The following is a 23,816-nucleotide window of genomic DNA, read 5'->3' on the forward strand; positions in this document are numbered from 1 at the left end:
TTTCAATATTTTTTTTCTGTTAATAATAATATAAATAAATTTTCTGTTTGACAAGATTTTTAATTTTCATTGTATCTGAAGTTGTCCCGTTTATAGCCTGAGGCTACCTCAAATGGTATCTTCAAAGTTCGGGACATCAGAATTTAATTGTATATTTTAATTTATTTGGATTATTCATTTTACCATTTGAATATGCATTGAAAGGATTGTTTGGATGAATGTTTCTTTTAAGTAATGATATTTTTTGTCTATTTCGATATTACCAAGGTGGATAGGCTATATCAGTGTAATCAGTATATTAAAATATAATAGGTCGGTAGACTATTTGCAACCGCATGTAAATTCCGCCATTGCATCATCACTTCAAATAGAATTAGTCGGTTAAACCATGTGGTTGTAAACAATAGACTGAACAGGTTGTTAACACTTTCAACTATCAATAGGGGCAAGCAACATTTTCGAAATGATAAGTTCATGTAAGCGTTAATTTCGTTACAGTTTCGAAGTTTTAGTGATATTGAACCTGAAACAATAAACCGGTCATGATCTAAGTTTGTGAATTATTGTAGCGGGCAGGGGCTTGAAATGCTTCGACCCAAGAGTTTTTACTCATATATTATGAGTAGTTTGTATATAACAAAGTCAGTATGACAAGATATGAGCTGGTCAGTATAGACATTTGCTAAAAGTCACATATACAAGTTTTATATATTTTATTCATTTCAAGAATCATATGCGTTCAGTTATATTCAAGATATGACAAGATTCTTTTCAGTATAATACATCTAGTAATTTATCTCTAAACTCAAGAGATATTTTCTTATTTGTCTCTACACTCAAGAGATATTTATTAACTTATCTCTACACTCAAGAGATAATATTCAGAAAAATACATAAAAAGGCTGAGTTCTGCTATCTTACTAAGAAAATAAAGTACCTAAGAGAAAATCCTAACTTCTAGTGAATTTAGTCAGAAGACCTCTTTCTAACTATTTTTGTAAAAGTTGTAACTGAGACCTCACCAGTTACATAAAAAAATATGTTTATTATTAGTTATATTTCAGAACCTTTTCTGAATAACTAACAATGAAATACAGTTTATACCATTCATAAACTGTTTTGTTTATTATAATTTCCAGACCTTAAAAGTTCATTAGGTCCAGATCTATCTGCCCATACAATTGGCAGACCATTCAGACAAGCCGTTGTTAGGTTGCTGCCCCAGAATTGGTAAAATTAGGAAAATTTTGCAGCTTTTGGTTATTATCTTGAATATTATTGTAGATAGAAATAAACTGTAAACTGCAATAATGTACAGCAAAGTAAGATCTAAAAATAAGTCAACATGAACAAAATAGTCAATTAAGCCCCTATGGAGTTATTGCCCTTTATAATCAATGTTTACCAATTTTCATAAATTTTGTAAATTTTTACAAAACATTTTCCACTGTTACTAATGGGCCAAGTTTATTATAGATAGAGACCGAAAATTCATTCAGGTTATACATTATATATGAAAATCTCACGGACAATGCATAAACCATTGAACAATTGTTTCTTATTGGCGCTTTCATGTATTATAGCAAAGGAAGGACATTTCACTTATAATTAAAGATCGTATGGTAAGGGTTTTCCCTCATTTTAGAATAGATGAAACTTTTGGTGAACTTTCATTCTTTTGAATATGTAACATAAAAAAGAAGATGTGGTATGACTGTCAATGAGACAACTCTCCATAAGATATCAAAATGGCACATAAATTAACAACTATACATGCTTATTTTCGTATTTGGTTTGCAGGGAAGGTCATAAATATTTGATAACAAATTATGATTCATTTCATATTGCAGGTTCCAAACATAGCAGTGATTGGGTCTGGTGGTGGAATGCGTGCTGTACAAGGCATGTGTGGTGCCATGATTGCATTGAAAGAATCACATATTTTAGATCTTGCCATGTATGTTGCGGGTGTGTCTGGTTCTTCTTGGTATGTAATAATTCATCAAATATATCAGGAGAAAAGGGGAGAAAAATACCAGAGGAACAGTCAAACTCATAAATCGAAAATAAACTGACAAAGTAAAATGAAAAAGACAAACAGACAAAAACATTTACACATGAAACAACATAGAAAAGTACAGATTGAGCAACCTGAACCCCACCAAAAACTGGGGGTGACCTAAGGTCCGGAAGGGAAAGCAGACCCTGCTCCACATGTGGCACCCGTCGTGTTGCTCATGTTATTACGAACCCGGTAAATATTCTAATTCGGTATGTCAAATTCATGAAAAGGGAACGGGATTGTAGTTACGACGCAAGAAACATATTCGATATCATCTGTGAAACGGTTATTGCATAAGGGGCAATCAACCCGTGATGGCGTCCGTAAAATATACGAAGGGATAATTTCATTTGGAACTCATAGTTTAATAGCTTCCTTGTGAACAGCAACCCTTTATGACAGAAATCGTGAAAGGAAATACAAGGGCGGGAATATCGTATCAATTCGGAGATATATATTTATCCTGCAATTGGGTGTCCTACTATACTGATACAGCCCTACAGAAAGCTCCGCCCACTGCCGGACTGAGTATTGTTTGAACCTGTGTGATCTCAGAATATGTATTCCAGTTGCATTCCAAAGACGATGACAATTGTCGATTTCAAAACTAGAATGCGTATGATTGTGTTACAAAATCAACCATGTCAATTTCAGCATGCATGTTTAGTGAATGTCAAGTCTGAAACGTAGGACAACTCGTACGCTTCTGTTTCAAATTTGACAACGATTTGTTATTTGTTTTTACTGTTGAAATAAGTTTTTATGTTTAATTCCACCTTATGTAATAATGCTGTATTTTGATTGGATGAGAGACATGGTATTTTTTACCAATTTCTATGTATTGAGATTTTCTTTTCTCTCCCGGGGTATTTGTCATTAGGGAATTCCATGTGCCGGGGTATTTGCTAGCAAATACCATGGCAGATGGGGAATACCCTAGCAAATACCATGGCAGATGGGGAATACCATGTCTAAAAATAACTCAATGAATTATTTCTATTCTAATATGACAAATTCATGGTCATTTTAAATATACGGTTCCAGATGAAATATTAAGAATAAAAAGCATCATTATTGAATGATGTAAAAATTCCGCGAGCCTGTACTTTTAAAGACATCATAAATAAAAATCAACGGAAATGAATTATCAACTGGTCATATAAAACTGGAATCCACTTGTATTACGCCTCACTGAAACTGATAAACTAAGTGTAGTAGTCAGCCGAGAATCAGCAAATTATCACAAAAAGGTCAGCTAGTGATTGTACATAAAAAAAATTATTAGAAATAATTATACGGTCAATGCAATTTGACTGCGCAAATAGCACGGCGGCAGTGTTTACAAAAAATATACATTCAAGTAGAACTTACATATGATACCTGATTATAATAAACTTACTGGGGTGGAACATTCGGTGGAATTAAACAATTATATCATGCTTACAAGGGGTATTTGCCAAAAATACCGGTTTCGAGGTAATCAAATTTCCCTCGCCTATCGGCTCTGGAAATTTGAACCTCTCAACCGGTATTTTTGGCAAATACCCCTTGTAAGCATGATATATTTGTATAAAAGTAGATAATTATTCACCTTGAGCGATGTATTATTGTTGACCATTCGAGATTTTTTTTTCTGCGAACCCGTCTTCAGCGTAATGTGAGATTTTGATATTACAAATGCTAAATTGTTAGTTTTGGTGTCTTTCAAAAAAACAAAAATATACAGAATTAATTGCAGAATAAAGACAATAACTGTTTAGTGTCTTTAAATATTAGCTGTATTTGTACTCGGCTCGAAAGAGGTGTTGTAGCTCACTAAAAGCTCGCATACACCTTGTTTCATAGCCTCGTACAAATACAGCTGATATTTAAAGACACTAAACAGTTATTGTCTATATACTCCGTTTGAAGGGGCTAAAGGAATCTTGCTACATAGAAATATACAATTATATGTATATTCTAAATATAGATAAAACCGTTTCAGTTAAATACAGGACATTATACATTTATTTCTCGTGCATAAGGAAGATATTTCTTTTTTAATTTTGCATGCATATACAATGTAATGGCCTCTATAAAGATTGGAGTTAAAATAGTATGCGACCAGACTCGTTTCAATGGAAACGGTCAACAAAGTTGGTATATCACGTGTATGCATAAATACATACATTTACCTATTGTAGAAACTCTGGATTTTTTTCAAGCCTTTGAAAGTATTTTGAAAGGTTTGTTCTTTATTTATTACAAAGTCATCATGAAAAATGTAAATTAAACACAAATAATGGCAGTTTTATTCATATTTATTAATTTCGGCTCCAATTTTATCAACAAAATGAAATTGGTTAAAAATTTCATTTTTTCTTAAATTTCCAAAACAATGGTCCAATGAATATTTTTTTTTAATTTGACATATAATGGTAAAAACAATGAGTTTAAAAAAAATATATATGGGCCATCAGACTATTTTTTTACCGAAAAATGTTTTTGTGACCCCTAACGACACAGTGATCAACAGCAGTTCATTGTATATCTGTCAAAATAGGTGTACAAAGTGTGACACATGTTGTCCTATACTTTGTTAAACTTACACAGAATAATACAATTTCACAAGACAATGTTTTGTTTCTACGAACAACGGTTCCCATGGCAATAGGACAAGGAGTTGGAAAATTCAAGGTTTTGGCATTGTTCTGATGTGCAAGAGTTACTAACCTAACAGACAAAACGAGATCAAATACCATGATTTTAGAGCTACAACATATGGCTTCTATGTAAATGTAAACAAATATTATGATACATTGTAATGCAGCTTATATATTAAGCATTACTATGGTCTATAAATTATTCAGAAGTAAGCGAAAATCACCATATATGTTTTTCTTTCAATAATCGATTAATAGATAACAGTCATGCAAGTAAATGGATTAAACTCAATTAACGATTTAAGTTTGATAAAGCATTATGAGAATACATTATATATTTTCAGTTGTCATAGTAACATAACAAAAAATGATAAAGTTATAAATTTTTCAAAGGTTTTTCAACTTTCTTTATTTTTAATGCCTCAATAATTAAGCAAACATATAGACTGTTATATTTAAAAATATGCATATAGTTTACTTCTCTGATTCAGTCAAATACCGATTGATACGTGTAGTCATAGCATAATAAGAGTTCACTTTGTTCCCAGTCAAAATTGTCAATCCTTCCATATTGAATAGTACAGGTTGCTCCCAGTCAGATATATCATATTACTATTAGTGGCATTACGAAAAGAAAACACCAGTTATTTTGCTCGCTTCATTTAAAATGTCACATCTTTATATATAACATCCCTGGAAAAAGTTTGATCCAATGACACCTGACAGTGATGCTATCATTTCTTGAAGAACGTCTGGTTTGAAAATCAAAATCTAAACATTGATCTATATTATAACATATGACAGTTCTTGTCCATTCGTTTTTGATGCGTTTTGTTATTTGATTTTGCCATGTGATTTTGGCGTTTCCGAGTTGATTTCAGTATTTTTGTGATTTTACTTTTTATAAAGAATATGAGAAGGAATTTGCTGAATGTAACAAGCATTAAAACATTGTCGTTTACTTCAATTTTTCACATGTGGTTCTTTCTTTTACATTTGAAATACGTGAGGCCTCATTCTATTCTTTTTAATTCTGTGTTTTCTGGTTATCTCTTTGACTCTCCAATTTCTTATTCATACTTTCCAAAACTTTCAGCGTAAATTTTCCTGTGTTCTGATGCTGCATTTACCTGAATGTTTGATTTATTTAAGAATTGAATGCTTCTTTTTGTAAATTTATTTGGGTGTAAAAGCGTTGACCGAAGTACATTTTGTATGAAGCGCGGAAGCGCTTCATTCTAAAAATGTACGCACGGTGAACGCTTTTACAACACTATAAAGTTACAAAAAGAAGCATTCAATACTTATAATTACATTTTTTAGCTAGGATCTTGAAAACACGATTTTTATCCAGTTTTATTTAATTCACCTGTGCACTGTATTGTGGGACCTCGTGTCATCATGTATGATAAATGTTATTGTCTAATGCAATTGTTTACGATATAACATGTGATGTGCAGTTAGCCAATCAGAATAACGTATTATAATGAAACTTACATCAAATGTAATTATTTATTTGTAATGAAAATATGTCATATACAGTCCGCCAAAAGTTAAGCACCATTTAAATATAAACTGACAATATTTGTTTAACTATAGCGAACTTTTTTTATGTTTGGTGTTATGAATTGTCCCCAACATACACTAAGAAAATTACGACCAAAAATATCGAACTCCAACAAAGCAGTCAAGCAACTTGTTATTAAAGAGCATCTGCGCGTTTACAAATACACTGTTTCTCCAGGTGGTCGTGATAGTGTTCAAACATTGGTCCGTCGACTTCGTAGAGGCAACCGAAGAGCAAGTCGTGTTGTCTGGAGACCTGCCTTAATAGGCAGGCACAGTACAGTTAGGTTTCAATAGGATAATGAATATCTGTGCTTGAACATGAGAAGCTGGCAAAACACTCATTTGTCAGATGAGTCGGTTTATGTTACGACCAATAGACGCCATAATACGAATTTCGCGGGGAATTAAAACAGCCTATGACCAAAACAACATAAGCCGATCCATTGACTGGATTCGGTCCTTGTTGTGTGACAGTACGGGGTTCCTTCTTATATTATTGCAAACCGGGTATTCATATTCTGCAGGGTCACATAAACGTACAGACATACAGAGATTTGGTGCCTTAAAACATTGTAGTCCCTCATTTTGATAATACCCCACTTGCGCCAATATGGTCACGACCCTTGTACATAGATGACAACGGTAGACCACACAGGACAAGGATTTTATCCTGCAATTGGGTGTCCTACTCGACATATACAGCCCTACTGATATCGATATGCTGTATCTGTATACTATACAGATATCGCTTTAAAGCTCCGCCCACTGCCGGACTGAGTATTGTTTGAACCTGTGTGACCTCAGAATGTGTATTCCGTTGCATTCCAATGACGATGACAATTGTCGATTTCAAAACTTTAATGTGTGAGTAAGTAAGTGAGTAATTTTTATTGGTTTGAAATCCAAAATTACAGGATTGATACTACGACAATACAGAACATACAAACATATATATCATTCCAAATTCATAAACATTGTATATTTATGTATGAGGAGGTATGTGTGTATGGTTGTGTTACAAAATCAACCATGTCAATTTCAGCATGCATGTTACAATGTGTAAGTGAATGTCAAGTCTGAAGAGTAGGACAACTCGTACACTTCTGTTTCAAATTTGACAATGTGTTGTTAATTGTTTTTACTGTTGAAATTAGTTGTTATGTTAAAATAGATAATTATTCACCCATCTTCGCTAGCCAAGGGTTACGATCCACTCCCGCTCTCTCTAACCCTTGGCTAGCGAAGATGTTATTCACCTTGAGTGATGTATAATTGTTGTTGACCATTCGAGATTCTTTTTTTGCGAACCCGTCTTCAGCGTAATGTGTAGTTTTGATATTACTACGCGGGCCTCAAGGGATTACAAATCTAAAATAAATGCTAAATAAGTTAGTTTGTGTGTCTTTCAAAACACAATATACAGAATTACTTGCAGAATTAAGACCATGACTGTTTAGTGTCTTTACATATCAGCTGTATTTGTACTCGGCTCGAAACAGGTGTATTGCTCGCTTAAATCTCGCATACACCTTGTTTCTTAGCCTCGTACAGATACAGCTGATATTTAAAGACACTAAACAGTTATTGTCTTTGTAACCGAATCCAAAGAGCAAAAAGCCATTTACACCATCTTTTGGCCTTCCATGTCTCCATACATAAACCCTATAGAACATGTCTGGGATGCCATTGAAAAACATCTAAGTAGCAGAGACCAACCTTCACAAAAGTTTGTCGATTTAAAAGTGGCAATTGTTGATGAATGACTTAAATTTCCTCAACTAAAGGTTTGAAGGCTTGTAACGAGTTTGTGACCTCGTGTTATGGAAATGTACCGGAAGAGAGGTTGTTACACATGCTATTGACTCAAGTTTTGACAGTAAATTTGCCGAACAAACCGACGATTATTGTGAAAAATTTTAATGATATTGGATGGTTAATTGTTGTAAAAACATAAAATCACAGTGAAACTTAAATTCCGTTTCGGATTTGTGTAATTTACACTATTTCTTTGAACGCAAAACCTAAATGCATAGTGACACCTTCATAAGTGACCAACATTATATTTGTGGATTGTTTATTATCATTAAGCCTTTAACATCATAATACACCTTATCGCTATTCATTCCATTCCGGATAAGTTCTAAAATTACACACCTTTTTCACCCAGTTGAAGCTATCTGGGACCCTGTTTGAACAATTCACCATGCATGATGCGTTTTAATGAGACTTGTTTAATGAGACTTGTTTAAACTACCGTAAATACTTTAAACAAAATATTTTTTACTTCAATTTTAATTTCGAAAAAGTGAATCATACTCTATCAAAGTTTGTTGATGATCGCTTTCTTAAGTTTTTCCTCCCTCAGCTTACTACTGATGACCTCTTCGGCTGCATGACCCAAACAGAAAGTTGTATAAATGACTGTTTTCCCCGGATTAGACTAAATAGCGATAAGGTCACTGTGTATGTGATATGTTGCCAGGTTTTTGAAGTGATTGCAATAATTAGGTCAACTGATGGTGTCCTAGCATAGAACTTCCTTCATAAAAGGAAAAATATATTCTGGAATATTATTTCCACAGGAACAAATATTACAGTATATGTTCCTAACGGAATAAATGATATAGAATATTTGTTCCAACATGAATAGATATTCTGTCAATGTTTATAACAAAGTTTCCATTGGAACTTCTGTTAGACGGAACAGATATACGTTGACAATGGGTATGCAATTTTATATTGCTTCTGCATATGATATACATCCTTTTTAGTGTTTTTTTATATGTACAATAGCAATTTCGAGTGAATAATAAGTGACAATAAAGGGAGCATTATAGTGTCTAAAACACATGCAAATCAAAGTTATATATTATCTAAAAGCTGTGATCTTGACCATTTACCTTAAATAAATACAGTTGGACTATTCTTTTTGGTATGAATTTACATATACAGCATGTGACAAAGTTTGTGATAAACATATTAAGTAATCTACATCATATAGTAAGCTTCATTGTGGCACAAAGGAAACAGTGGCAGTGTTGACAATATACTTTATTTAAGAAATGAATGCTTCTTTTTGTAAAAAAAATGGGGTGTAAAAGCGTTGACTGAAGTACATTTTGTATGAAGCGCGGAAGCGCTTCATTCTAATAATGTGCGCACGGTCAACGCTTTTACAACCCTATGAAGTTACAAAAAGAAGCATTCAATACTTATAATTACATTTTTTAGCTATGATCATGTAAACACGAGTTTTATATTTTTTTTATTTTATTCACCTGTGCATTTTATTGTGGGACCACGTGTTTATCATGAATGAAAAGTTTTCACATGCAATTGCTTACGGAATAACACGTGATGTGCAGTTAGCCATTCAGAATAAAGTATTATAATGAAACATACATCTAATTTAATGTTATTTAAATAATAAAATAAAGTACAAATTAATAGTGTAAAATGTGGATCACTGTGACCTTCTTTTGCATGAAAGCTGAGTTACTTACTTTGTAGTCATCTGTGTATATAAGTTTGCATGATCTTACACCTTATAGTTGCTGAGATATATATAAAATTTGATGTTTAACATAACCATAGTCATTGAAGTGGCAAATGTAGGTTAGAAATATCTGTGTACAAGTTTACATGATCCTACAATTTATAGTAGGATCTACTAAATATATTGGCAAAAAAAAGAAATGTTTATGCCAGCAAAACACCATTATCAGAATAAAAAATCGCAAATGAAACCAATTTTTTCCCCTCAAAGGTTACTACATGTAAATATTCTAAAATGTATGTATTTATCATTGACAGCCATTTATATACTTCATTTTTAAATCTGTAAATTGCAGGTTCAACAAAAATGAGTGAAAAAAAAACAATAAAAATATTCTGCTTGATACTATCTTTTGATTGTAAGAAGCTTCTGTCCAAGTTTGGAAAACATTCAGGAAACCTTATGAATCTAATAAATGTTTTAACTATATGGATGTAATTTTAACTGGAAGAAAAACTAAGTCCATTTATAAGTAAAATACAGATACACAGGTACAAAATATTCACAAAATTTCCTTCTAGATACTAGCTTTTGATCATAAACAAGCTTCTGTCCAAGTTTGGTACAAATTAAAAAATAGTATAAGAGAGTAAAAAAAAAATTAAAATTTAACCACAGAGTGAATGTGTTGTTTCATGGCAGAAAATCTAAGTCCATTTAAATTTACTTCTGGATACTATCTTATGATCATAAACAAGCTTCTGTCCAAGTTTGGTAGAAATCCAGTAAGATTTAAGAAAGTTATTAAAATTTCAAAAACTTTAACCACAGAGTGAATATTTGTGAACGACGCCGACGACGGAATGTAGGATCGCTTAGTCTCGCTTTTTCGACTAAAGTCGAAGGCTCGACAAAAACTGTATTAAGGGTAAATTTACACAATTATAGGATTCACAATGAGTGAGACTTTTATACTACTTGTTATCAACTTTGGTTGTTCAATAACAAAATAATGACATTATTGATAAAGGAACCAATATGTTTAAATAGATTAACTATAAATTCACTCATAATGAAACTGAAAAAAAAATCATATTCCATATAATAACATGTGCATAATGCCATTCCATATAATAACAAGTACATAATGCTATTGCAAAGTATTGCATCCTGTCACCATAGTAGACTGTTTCTTCTAAAGATTTCAAAAGGGTGTTTAGAATCTACAATGTCCACTTTGACCTTGACATTTGGGAATATCTTTTCTATTAACAAGTGTGGACACAGATGAGTGTGGATAGTATGTTTGGATGTTGGACATTGTCTTATGACAAAAGGAGTTCTATGTTTTTCCTTTATGGTGTTATTTTTTTGTCTTTCTGATGAGTTAAGCCTTTTTTAACTGATTTTTATAGTTCGTTCTTATGTTGTACTGTTATACAACTGTCCCAGGTTAGAGGGAGGCTTGGGATCCCACTAACATGTTTAACCCCGCCACATTATTTTTGTATGTGCCTGTCCCAAGTCAGGAGCCTGTAATTCAGTGGTTGTCGTTTGTTTATGTGTTACATATTTGTTTTTCGTTCATTTTTTTACATAAATGAGGCCATTAGTTTTCTCGCTTGAATTGTTTTACATTGTCTTATCGGGGCCTTTTATAGCTGACTATATATGCGGTATGGGCTTTGCTCATTGTTGAAGGCCGTACGGTGACCTAAAATTGTTAATGTTTGTGTCATTTTGGTCTTTTGTGGATAGTTGTCTCATTGGCAATCATACCACATCTTCTTTTTTATATTATTAACTGCGTTGCACGGTAACAACCAACCTGAGCATTAGAACTGTTATTTATTTAATTTTTTTTTTTATGTTCAAGACAGGCATGGAGGAGACAGTAATAACACTAGTTACCGAATGATTATGATAGAATATGTTCTACATCTTTGATTTTTGATACATTTTGTATCTAGGAGAGCAACACATAATAGATCATTTTTTTCACGCGTTTTTTTTTTCTATATGGGAGATGATATCTAGATTTGAGAACATGATATAAGGAGCCTGTAACTCGGTGATTGTCGTTTATTTATGTGTTACATATAAGTTTTTTGTTTATTTTTTTTTTTAACATAAATAAGGCCATTAGTTTTCTCGTTTGAATTGTTTTATATTGTCATTCCGGTGCCTTTTATAGCTGATTATGCGGTATTGGATTTGCTTAATGTTTATGTCCGTACAGTGACCTATAGTTGTTAACTTCTGTGTCATTTGGTCTCTTGTGGAGAACTGTCTCATTGGAAAGCATATCACATCTTTTTCATATGTATTTGCTTACTATTGGTATGGTTCACTAGATTTAGTTAAAAAAAACTTAAGTTAAGACTAAACAATTCTTCAATGTTTCCATTTGTAAAAGGGCATAACCCTAGAATGATAATCAAAGTGCTTGTAATCACTGAATGGTTATTAAAGACTGCTTTAATTTATCAGTTGGTAGTGAATTTTGCATTGTATATTGTATAAAGCATTAATTTAAGTTGATTAAACTACTATTCTGGACAGAGAAAGACAACTCTAATTTTCAAAGAAGATTTCATAAAGCATTGGTTTTAGGTAATTCAACAACCATTCTGGACAATTTATGGTCTCGACTCTACAAACATGCTTGTTATAGGCCCTCAATTCCTCGACTGTTTGCCCCAATAACCCTTAAAATATACCCCAACCTTCTACTTATGGTATTAAACATTATGGTCAATTTCAGAGCAATTGAAATACTTATACACAACTTTTTGTACTGACACTAAATTAATGCTTGTTTTGGGCACCTTTGGAACCTAAACCTTATGGACTATAACCCCCAAAATCAATCCCAAGCTTCTTTTTGTGGTTATAAACATTGTGTTATAATTTTATTGATTTCTTTTTGCTTATAGTTAAGTTATTATAATTATGGAAACCATCTGTCTTCGGACGACGACGACAGGATACCTATTTAGGACCGCAAAAATTTCTGTGGTTGTATAAAAATTTCAAGCATGAACAATGAAATATAGTTTAAGAAATCGATAAGCCTAGATAGAACTTATCGTTTTTTTAACATAATTGAACAAACATAATATGTTTGGTTCAACTTAAAATAGAATGCTTTTATCTCCCTAATACTTACATTGTACATAAGAGTTGATACTACTTTGACAAATCCTTGTACATGAGAGTTGTCTGTCAAATCTTTATTTTACAAAGAAAGAATTGCATAACAATGAACTGAGCTCAAAGCAAAGTAATTTAATAATACACTTGGACAAAGAGCTAAATCCAGTGATATACTTTGTACTACAGGTCCTTCGTGAACATCCATCGACCAAAACCATATCTCAAGAACATTCCATACTACATGGTTGGATTCAGAAGTCCTGAAAAAGACATGATTTTTTTATCGTATTTTAAGTATATATACAGGTTAAAACTTTCTTGTGGTATAATCATTCAGTATCTAGCAACTATCAATTTGCTTCATGCACATATTGATATAGGTTTAGTGTCCTTCTGTTTGAAATAAGAACACACACACCTCCATCTAGTTTTAGTCAACTGACAAAATATTCATAACTATAAAATGTTATCTAAGACCATAGGTGGATCCAGGGGGGGCCGCCCCCCCCTTTTTATGGGAAAAATTTGGTTGATTATATAGGGACTCACTCACTGAAGCATGACTGCCCCCCACCCCCCTGAAAAGTTCTGGATCCACCATTGAAGACTTGTCAGTGTCTATTTATCATTGCCACTAAATCAGTGATATATGTACACATACATATATGTAATTATATACATGCAAGACTAAAATTATAAAGTACATATTATAAGACTAAAACTGGCATTCAGCCTTTACTACATCTTCATTCCCATATATAAAAAAGAAGATGTGGTATGATTGCCAATGAGACAACTATCCACAAAAGACCAAAATGACACAAACATTAACAATTATAGGTCACCCTACGGCCTTCAACAATGAGCAAAACCCATACTGCATATATAGTCAGCTATAAAAGGCCCCGATAAGACAATGCAAAACAATTCAAGCTAGAAAACGGCCTTATATATGTAAAAAAAAAATGAACGAAAAACAAATATGTAACACATGAACAAACAACAACCACTGTATTACAGGCTCCTGACTTGGGACAGGCACATACATAAATAATGTGGCGGGGTTAAACATGTTAGCGGGATCCCAACCCTCCCCAATCTCATTTTCAAATTGGACTTCATGATAAAATAAGATTCTATATCTACTACCAATGAAAATGAAATATCCCTCTAATAGACTAGCATTTAAATCACTGTTTTCTAAACTGGTAGCTAGGTCACCATGGATCTTAAATATTTCAAATGCATGTACATTTAATAATATAAATTCTCCAAAATTCACTATATTTTCCCTTTTTTTTTTCTTCTGTTTGATATACCATTTTTTGAGTCTATATATATTGTCTATATATATATTGTCCTTTATATTGAGGTAATTTTTCACAAAATAAACCCACTTAATCTGAACTTTAAATGCAAAAGACCCCTAAATGGCTAATAGATATTGCTATAAAGAATTATAGTCCATGATTTATATACATGTGATTTAAGAATTCATGAAATTTACACTGATGCACAATACTATTTTATGAGACCTGTTTTAACTTAAGGACGACACCAAAAGTTCAATGAAGGATTAAAAACTTAATCCACATAGTTTTTTCACTGACCCCCCTACCCCCTTCTTAACTTAATTTGGGAAAAACTGATTGACCCATATGGATATATGTAAAAATCAATGTCAGATAACCAAATTTTGCAGCAGTTCAACCCCCAAACTATTTGAATTAAGTTTTTTTTATCTTACATTGATCTTTTGATGTCGTCCCTTATCTTTAGATGTCGTCCCTTACCGTAAAACTTTAAACAAAATAATTTTTTACTACAATTTTAATTTCGAAAAAAGTGGATCATACTATATTAAGGAGCCTCGAGGGTATAAAATTTTCAGAAAAAAAATAAACATTTGTTTTTCATTACAAATTTTATTTGTTACCTTTTGTAGTTGTTACTTTATCATATGGTACAAACATCATTCAAAACAATAAATTTGTGTTGGCCCCAGATGACTTTTACAGGGACTAAACTTGGGAATTTCAAGCTAGGAGCCCAGACCAGATATTTCATAATTAGTTTGTATATGTTCAACTAAAATTTAACTGAAAGTTTAGGGGCCCAGCTCAAAATCTAGGAGCCATGGGCGACTGGGCCCCCTTTAAGTTTTGTCCCTGTAATTTAGAATGTATTCATCATTGAAAAAGTTCCAAATTATCTCCCTTTGGTGGGTAAATGCCAATTTTTTGCTTTAAAAATGAAATATCTTTTTCAACTCATCTGTGACCTATATTTTTTAATATCATTTCCATATGTAAGCTGTACTTAAACTAAATTATTGTAAAATTTGAGCGATTTCTGTAATAAATTTCTTTTTTTATTTCGATATAAACTTTATTTCTCCTATTACTTCAACAGAAAAAAAACACTTTTACATAAATATATGCTTCTTTGGAAGACTGATTATGAGCGCCAATGAAAGGTGACCCCACTTTTTTATTTTATTTTTCTATTAACTATAATATAAAGTTCATTTATAGAAAAATATAGAGAAATCCTATATAAATGATTTAGACCCGCCACCCCCTTAAAGTTTCTTGATGATCGCTTTCTAAAGTTTTTACTTCCTCAGCTCTCTACTAAATCAAAGAGCTGATAGCTCTGTAGTAGTGGAAGAAGGTGAATAAAAGGTAATTTGAATTACCATAAAAGCAGCCCCACTAACCCAGGCTGCTTTGTTCTATTATCGTTATAATGTATTTTTTTTCTTCAAACAAGAAAAGGTCATAAGTATATGGATTTCCCATCCGTACAATCATTTTCTATATTCAGTTGACTATGAAAATTAGGTAAAATCTTTAATTTGGCAGTAAAATTAAGAAGATCATATCATAAGGAACACATGTGTACTAAGTTTCAAGTTGATTGGATTTCAACTTCATCAAAAACTACCTCGACCATAAACTTTATAACCAGAAGCAGGACGGACGGACAGACTAGAAAACATATTGCCCACAAATGGAGCATAAAAATAGTAAGGCTCGTTACATACCCGCCAACTTTTGAAAGTTCCCAATTCCCATATGGGTTTTTCCTGCACAAAATTTTTGTTAAAGGTTACAATTTTTAGCGACGTATTTTGCACGATCTGGATTGTCTAGAAAAAGTGTCATATTTGTATGATTAACTTACATGCCTTGTCCTTAAGTCTGTTTGCATGATTCTAGTTTTAATTCGGTAGAAAAAATATACATGAAGCTAGCAGACCAGGGTTTATTTTCCAGAGTAAGAATATTAGATGCTTGTTGAAATTTCCAATTTTAAATTATGCACAAAGATGGACCTTTAACAGGTTGGGAACAACACTCCAAATGAGATTAACCTAACCGGAAGATCAGTATAACCCACTGTAAAAAATGAGCACCAAAAAAGTCATTTATATTCATATTATTTGATGAAATTTTTCCCCAAGAACTATGCATCTATTAAGTACTGAATAGTCAAAACATGTCAAAAGAATTTTCTGTTGTTTCTAAACTTATATCTTTTTTTAATAATTTGACCCCTCATTTAGAAAAGTTGTTCCAAATATGAATTTTCCCATTTTTGAGTTTAATAAAAATCTTCAAAATGTTCTTTATTTTTTTTTTCAACAGTAAAATGACCCCTTGTTTTAGGGACAGTCCCTCATTTAAGGGACACCACTCATAATTGGGGTGGGGTGGGGTGGGGGTCCCAATCTGAATACAAAAATAAAATATGTTACAACCAGTATAATGTCAATAAATTGTCAATAAATTAGTGAAAAAAAACTATATACTATCTTTATCATGTTTTTGGTAGTACAGTAGACTCCGGCCAATGGGATACCCAGATTGTCAGCTAAAAATATCTGATTACCCGATATTTTCAATAAGACGATGAATGTATATTCATTAAATATTCTACAATAATAAGTAGATCTATTGCTTAATATGTGAAAGGGCTGGAGGATTGATGGAGTGATTTATATCAATAACATAACCACGATGTTTGTGAAATAAAATTATCAGCTGATTATGTAGCTAATGAATAAATTTGTTTCCACTTGCAGTTTTTAAATCCTATATTTATTAAAATCAATTAAATGTCCTGAAGTATTTATGTAAATTATTATCTTCCATCCATAGTTTGCCTTTACTTGTTTAGTAAACAAATTATTTACATTTTCACACAGGTAAACTTATTTGGCTATAAATAGATTAAAGCATGTCTGTGTAGAATCTCTAATCAAAAATCGTAATTGTTATAATTTTATTTCTTTAAATAATCAAATTTAAATTTATGAAAATATTCATGATTGATAAAATAGTATTGCTTGAAGTTTACGCTTTCAGAGACTATTTATGTTTAGGTCATTGTTCTTCACATAGTTGTAAACAAACCAATATGGCCAACACACGTGATTACCTTTGCACATGTGAAAAAAATATTTCTGACAAAAGTCAGATTTCTCTTGTCAAAAGGAATTTATATTTAAATTGCAATACATTCTTCAGAAGGAGGTACATTGAGTTTCAATTATATTTCTTTTCCTATGAGCTTAGATTTTAATCATATTCTCCAAACAGCAACGTATTGCTCTTGTCTACTGAGTCTTGAATAATTTTATAAATAGATTCAAACCATTTGGAGTAGAAGGGCATCTAATTCACATGACAAAGGAAAACAATGAATAAGGACAACAATTTAATAAGAAAGATATCCTTTTTATTTACAAAAAAACAAAATCTTCTTGTCTGCAGGATTGCAAATTCGAAACTTCAAGGGCGAACTTGTAAACAGGGCGAGTTGTCCCGATACCAAATTCACGCATGCGTAATACAAATATCTACAGTTAAAACATCCTGTGACAAGTAAACAAATAACGTTCATGTGGAAGAGATGAAATCTGATAATTTACATAAATAAAAGGGTCATATTTACGATAGTGATTGTTTTTCAATCCTAATTTACAAATTAAATGATTCAGATGCCTAATCATGTGTAAAAATCGGTGTCAGGATTTTATTATTAAAGTTGTTATGAAATTGTAATACACTAAACGAATGCGGCATACGGAGGCTCAATGACAATGGTCAGCCCCTTAAGTCTTCTTCTTCTTCTTCTGATATACAGTTACAGCTTCATTATTATTGAAGATTACGAACTGTTGCATGCGCGGAGTATATGATTAAAAAATATGAACAAAAATTTATCTTTAACTTATTAGAATACTTGGTGATATTTACATGAAAGAAAACAACAAGTGATTAAAAAATATGTACATTGTTATTTATAGAATTAAATTATGTTGTGGAGAACAGTTGGTGTCAACTGATCTCTGTAAATTTCAATGGTTTGACTTGCTACCACAACTTGTGGCAACAAGTTCCATTGAATGATTGTTTGCGGAAAGAATGACCATTTGTAGCTGTCTTTAGAGGTGGATATTTGCCTAAACGTTTGAGTATGTAATTTTCTTGTTCTAGTATCTGATGGTATGAGGACTAGTGATGGGATTGCAATGAGTCCATGGATGACCTTGTAGAACATGATAAGTCTGGTTTTGAGGCGGCGCTCACAGAGTGAGGGCCATTGTAGTTCGTTTAACATGGATGTAACACTACTGGTGTTGTGGTAATTGTTACATACATATCGGGCCGCACGCCTCTGTACCATTTCTAGCTTATTTTTATAATCTGCTGTGTGTGGATCCCATAGACTACAGGCATATTCAAGTTTTGGTCTCACTATTGATTGGTAAGCACGGGATTTGATACTGGAGTTAGAAATTTTTAAGTTTCGCCTAAGAAAGCCAAGAGATTTATTTGCATTTGATACGATGTTGTTGTAGTGAATGTTCCATTTTAAGTTAGACTGTAGGGTTACGCCAAGATATTTTGCAGATGTTACTAGTTCTAAAGTATGGTTATGAAGGATGTAATCGTGTTTAAATGGTTGTTTTTTCTGTGTGATGGTTAAGATAGTGCATTTTCCAGGATGGAAGGCCATGAGCCAATCAGCCTCCCATTTCGCTGCAGCGTTAAGATCTTTTTGTAAATTTGTGCAGTCTTGTTGACATGTAATTTCTCGGTATATAATACTGTCATCAGCGAAGAGTCGTAGTTTGCTGTGTTCCAGGTATTCTGGAAAATCATTAATGTATATTAAAAAGAGTATAGGCCCAAGGACAGTTCCTTGGGGGACACCTGATGTTACTGGTGCTGTATTAGAAGTTATTCCATCTATTACCACTGTTTGCGTACGGTCTGATAAGAAAGCCTGAATCCATTTTAGAGTGTTACCTTGAATGCCATAGTATTTTAGTTTATAGAGTAGACGTTTGTGGGGAACCTTATCAAAGGCCTTGGCAAAATCCATAATAATGAGGTCTGTTTGTATATTTTTGCTGTTGTTGTTATGAAGTTCTTGTATAAATTGAATAAGTTGTGATTCGCATGATCTGGATTTTCTGAAACCATGTTGGAGGTCGTAAAGAATGTTATTTGCCTCTAAATAGTTCATGATGTTACTTGTCACTATATGTTCCATCAACTTACAACAAATACAAGTGAGTGAAATTGGTCTGTAATTTTCAGCCTTGTATCGTTCACCCTTTTTAAATGCTGGTGCAACAATTGCATGTTTCCAGTCTTTTGGTGTTTTTCCCGATTTCAGAGATTTGGTAAATATGGTGGTAAGTATGGGTGCTATTTGTGCTTTGAGTTCTTTTAATACACGTCCACTGATGTTATCTGGACCACTTGCTTTGTGTGGATTTAGTTTATGTAGCAATTTTTCGATACCTGGTGTAGTGATGTTTATATCTGGCATTTTTGTGTATGGGCTTGGACCCTTATCAGGAATATTAGATGGTGGTTCCTTAGTAAATACTGACTGAAATTGTTGGTTAAGGATGTCTGCTTTTTCAGTAGTGTCTGTAACAAGTACACCTTCTTTTTTCAGAGGTGCAATTCCTGTATTATCATTTCTAGTGCTTTTGATGAACTGAAATAGCTTTTTTGGTTTTGTGTTTGTGAACTGATGTTGGTCCGGTTCGTTGATTGGTAAATCACAAATAATTTGTTCTATGTAGTTCCAGTATGCCTTCCTTTGTTCTTTTTGAACTGTTTGTTTTAGTTTCTTGTATTTGGAAGGATTTTTATTTCTGTTTTTATAACACTTATTTTTCTTGTTAATGAGTTTCCTAAGGTTGTTGTTTATCCATGGTAGTCTATGCTTGTATGTGAGCATTTTTTGAGGTACATTTGACTCTATTGATTTGAGAAGATCGTTTTTGAAGGTGTTCCATAGTGTATCTGCATCACTCGAGTCATATATATTATTGATGGTATTAAGTGTTGTAGTAAGGTCATTTTTTATGTTGTTCCAGTTTGCCTCTTTATATTTAAGTATTTTTCTTGGTGTTTCTCTTACTCTTTTAAGCCAGGTGTCCATTTCTACATAAACTATATCGTGATCCGCTGAGCCAATAGGTGGTAAAGTGTTGAGTTTGTTTATACTAGTTGGATTGTTTACAAGAATGAGATCTAATATTCTGTCTTTACGTGTTGGTTTGTCTGTGGCTTGGTGCAAGTTATGATTTGATATTATGTCTAGTAACAGCTGATGTTGTTTAGCATCTGGTTTGCCTAAGATGAATGCTGGTATTGACCAGTCTATGTGTCCAAGATTAAAGTCCCCTCCTAACCATATATTTGTGGTTGTTGTATTATCTAGTCTATTTAAGGAGATGTTGAGTTGTTCCAGAGATGTACCTTTATCTGATGGGGGTCTATAGTAACTACCAACACAGATCTTTTTTGTGCCAGAGATGTTTATTTCTGCCCATACTATTTCGCAATCTGTTTTTAGTTCTACAATTTCAGAACTAATAAACTCTTTGGTGATAGCTATTAGAACACCACCATGGCTTTGATTTTTGTTGTTTGTTGGTCTATCATTTCTGTATACATTGTACAAGTTGCTAGGAAAAAAGTCAGTTGATGGTATTGACTTGTCTAGCCATGTCTCTGTACCAATGATAATGTCTGGTTTACATGAATTGATTATTTCAAGTAGATCAGGTTTTTTATTGCAAAGTGATTGGAAATTTACATTGATTACTCGTATTGGTTTTCTTATTTTTGATTTTTGCTTTTTCTGTTGTGAACCCTTGTTGTTTTTATGTACCGGTAATTCTATAGGTGATGATGTTGCATTTGGTACACCTGGGCTGCTCAAGTCTGAGCATTTACTAAGATTAGAATACTGATTTTCTGTATCTATTGAGTATGTGGAGTTGAATAATGATGTTGAAAAATTTGGCATACCACATTGTAAGCACTCCCACGAGATGTTGCTTGCATCCATAAATTTGTAAATATTTGAGTGTATACCTTGACAGTTAATATGGAACCAGGTATCACAGCTGTCACAACATACAGCTTTGTGCTTCCAGGTAACTGCTTTGTTACAAGTACCACATGGCCATCTAGGACTTCTAGGCCCTGGGTTTGTTTCAGTATCGAAGGCATTTGCAAGTAGGATTATGAATAAATATTTATTAACTGGTCTGCATTTGTTTACTTTTAATTTCAGACTTGCTAAGTTTGTTATTGAACTGAGTGTTTTCTGATCATGTGTATGTTCATGTTCCTCTTTTTCAAAGATGGTTTTGAAGTTTGCATGGTGGCATATGAGCAATATAAAGGATGTGATCAGTAAAGTATAGTAAAGTCTCATTTTAATTTTGTACAATAAAATATGTTAAATCTTTAATATATACCTTTGTTCACTTTATCTTCGTCTCCTCGGCTACCAAGGAGTACAGGAAATTGAAATAGCCATGTTAGTATAAAGGAAAAGTAGCAGAGTGTTGTTATTTTGTTCTGAAGATTTTCTTGTTTTGATTTCTTTTCTCAACTTCCGGTTTGATCATGTGACTTTTATACTTGTCATGTGACCGCTTTTGGCGGCCTTAGAAACAAAAAAGATTTGTTTTGTTAAAACTAATAAATACAATGTACATTCACTATGAGTGTTTTATAAAGGGTCATCTATCAAAATGGAACAAAAATATTGAACTAGGGACAATTTGAACCTGTAGGAAACCTAAAATATTGGTGAGTATCGGAGCTGTCAAAAATTTACGTCTTTCCTCCACGCATGCGCCCTTCTAAACGTCTTCTTCCACTAAAAACCTCTATTTTCAGCCACATGACCCAAACAGGGAGTTGTACATTTGACTGTCTTTCCGAGATTGGATTAAATAGCGATAAGGTGTATTTTTCGTATTTTCCGGGATTGTTGAAAACTTGCATATTCATCACTATCTGATTTTGTGGTTTTAACAATCCAGACAGACAAATGGTTCGAGACCACAATTGTCGTCCCTTGATTTTCATTGTTCACGAATAAAGTCCCTAGTGTTAATAGTGGGTTACTTGCCATTAATTTTAATACCCCTTCCAAATTAATTTATCCATGTTTAATGCCTCAAATTGTAAGTAGGGGGGTGAAATTACACTGTAAAAAAATTTGGGTCCCGAATTTAAAAGGAAAGAAGCGATTTGGTCCAGGTGAAAAAGGTTGAAATATAGGATTTTCGGAAGCTGTCAAAAGATTTCAAGACGCCCTAAAGATAAAATTGTTCATATTTTGAGTTAGAGACGATGAAGTTTTCTACAATTTTGATATAATTTGTCCAAAAAGTAGTACAACACACTGTAAAAGTTTCATTGAGAAAGCGCAGGTGGGATTTTTTTTATTTTCATTTATGTTCTAAAAGAAATGCACTACGAATTAATTGTGTTCTCGGACCTAAGAGGTGAAGTCTGTCAATATAGAATCTGTACTTTGGCAACTTCCTTAAATGATTTGGTGGTGTCAATTTGTCAAATAGAATGAAACTAAAGGATTCAAACTTTTATTCTATAGAATTTCTACAAAAATTCCCAATTTTTGCATTTTATGGTCAAAATAGGCATTTTATGGCTTTTTCAATATTAATGCATACATTTGTACATGGCATCCTGACTTTCTATCTGACAGGTTTTCATGTGTCAATACTTGTGTTTCTATGCCTTTATCTAGTTCCTTTACTTGTTTATGAACTCAGGATCTACAGAAAAGGAGATTATCTCAGACAATATGTGCAAAATGTGTTGTATAAATGACCCTTGTCGAACGCCCTGTTTGGATGAAGTCAAAAGTGGGGTTCTTGGTACATAAAATTTGAAGTCCACAATAAAGACCTCACTAAATTTGAACCAAAAGCACTTTAAAATGTCTATTGTACCTGTTCCATTTCACATATCTTTCTTTTCTTCTGTAGGATAGCAAGTGGTTTAAATATAAGCCTGTTGACACTAAAATTGCATTCAAGTTTTTCACTAAAAAGCCAAAAATCTTTGTATCAGACCATACTCTCTGCAAGAAAAGTTAATTGCAAGAGCCTTTTTGTGCTCAGATTTGTTGTATCATGTCACATGAGTATAGAAATGATAAAAAAAGACACATTTTTTTATTTCTTATAGCCTAAATATGCATTTTTTAATGGAAATACATGTATGTGGCACGGCCTAAATTGACCCTTATTTTTTTCCAGTCTTACTTGGCTTAAGACCCTTTTAAACTAATATGATATGATATTTGTAACTTTTCTTTCCATTTCAAGTACATGCAATACATATGTAAGGATTATTTATAACCAAAAAGCTTCACAAATTTAAAATTGCTGGAAAATATTACATCTTCATGAAAGGCCCCCTTTCATTGAAAAACCTCAATTTTTAGGCCCAGGCTGATATAAATTTGACTTTTGAATAATTATGCGAAGTCTGATAAATCAAATGAGTACTCTATTGCTTTTTGT

General features: G+C 32.7%; 1 protein-coding gene across 1 annotated transcript in view; it reads left to right on the forward strand.

The window, feature by feature from the left end:
• LOC134697643 (cytosolic phospholipase A2-like) overlaps positions 1-23,816 on the forward strand; it is a 204,509-nt gene that overhangs the window by 106,917 nt on the left and 73,776 nt on the right. The window contains exon 9 of the mRNA XM_063559926.1: positions 1,851-1,987. Coding sequence (XP_063415996.1) covers positions 1,851-1,987 — 137 coding nt within the window. The remainder of the gene's footprint in view (positions 1-1,850; positions 1,988-23,816) is intronic.

The sequence above is a fragment of the Mytilus trossulus genome, chromosome 14, assembly GCF_036588685.1.
Source record: "Mytilus trossulus isolate FHL-02 chromosome 14, PNRI_Mtr1.1.1.hap1, whole genome shotgun sequence".
NCBI lineage: Eukaryota > Metazoa > Mollusca > Bivalvia > Mytilida > Mytilidae > Mytilus > Mytilus trossulus.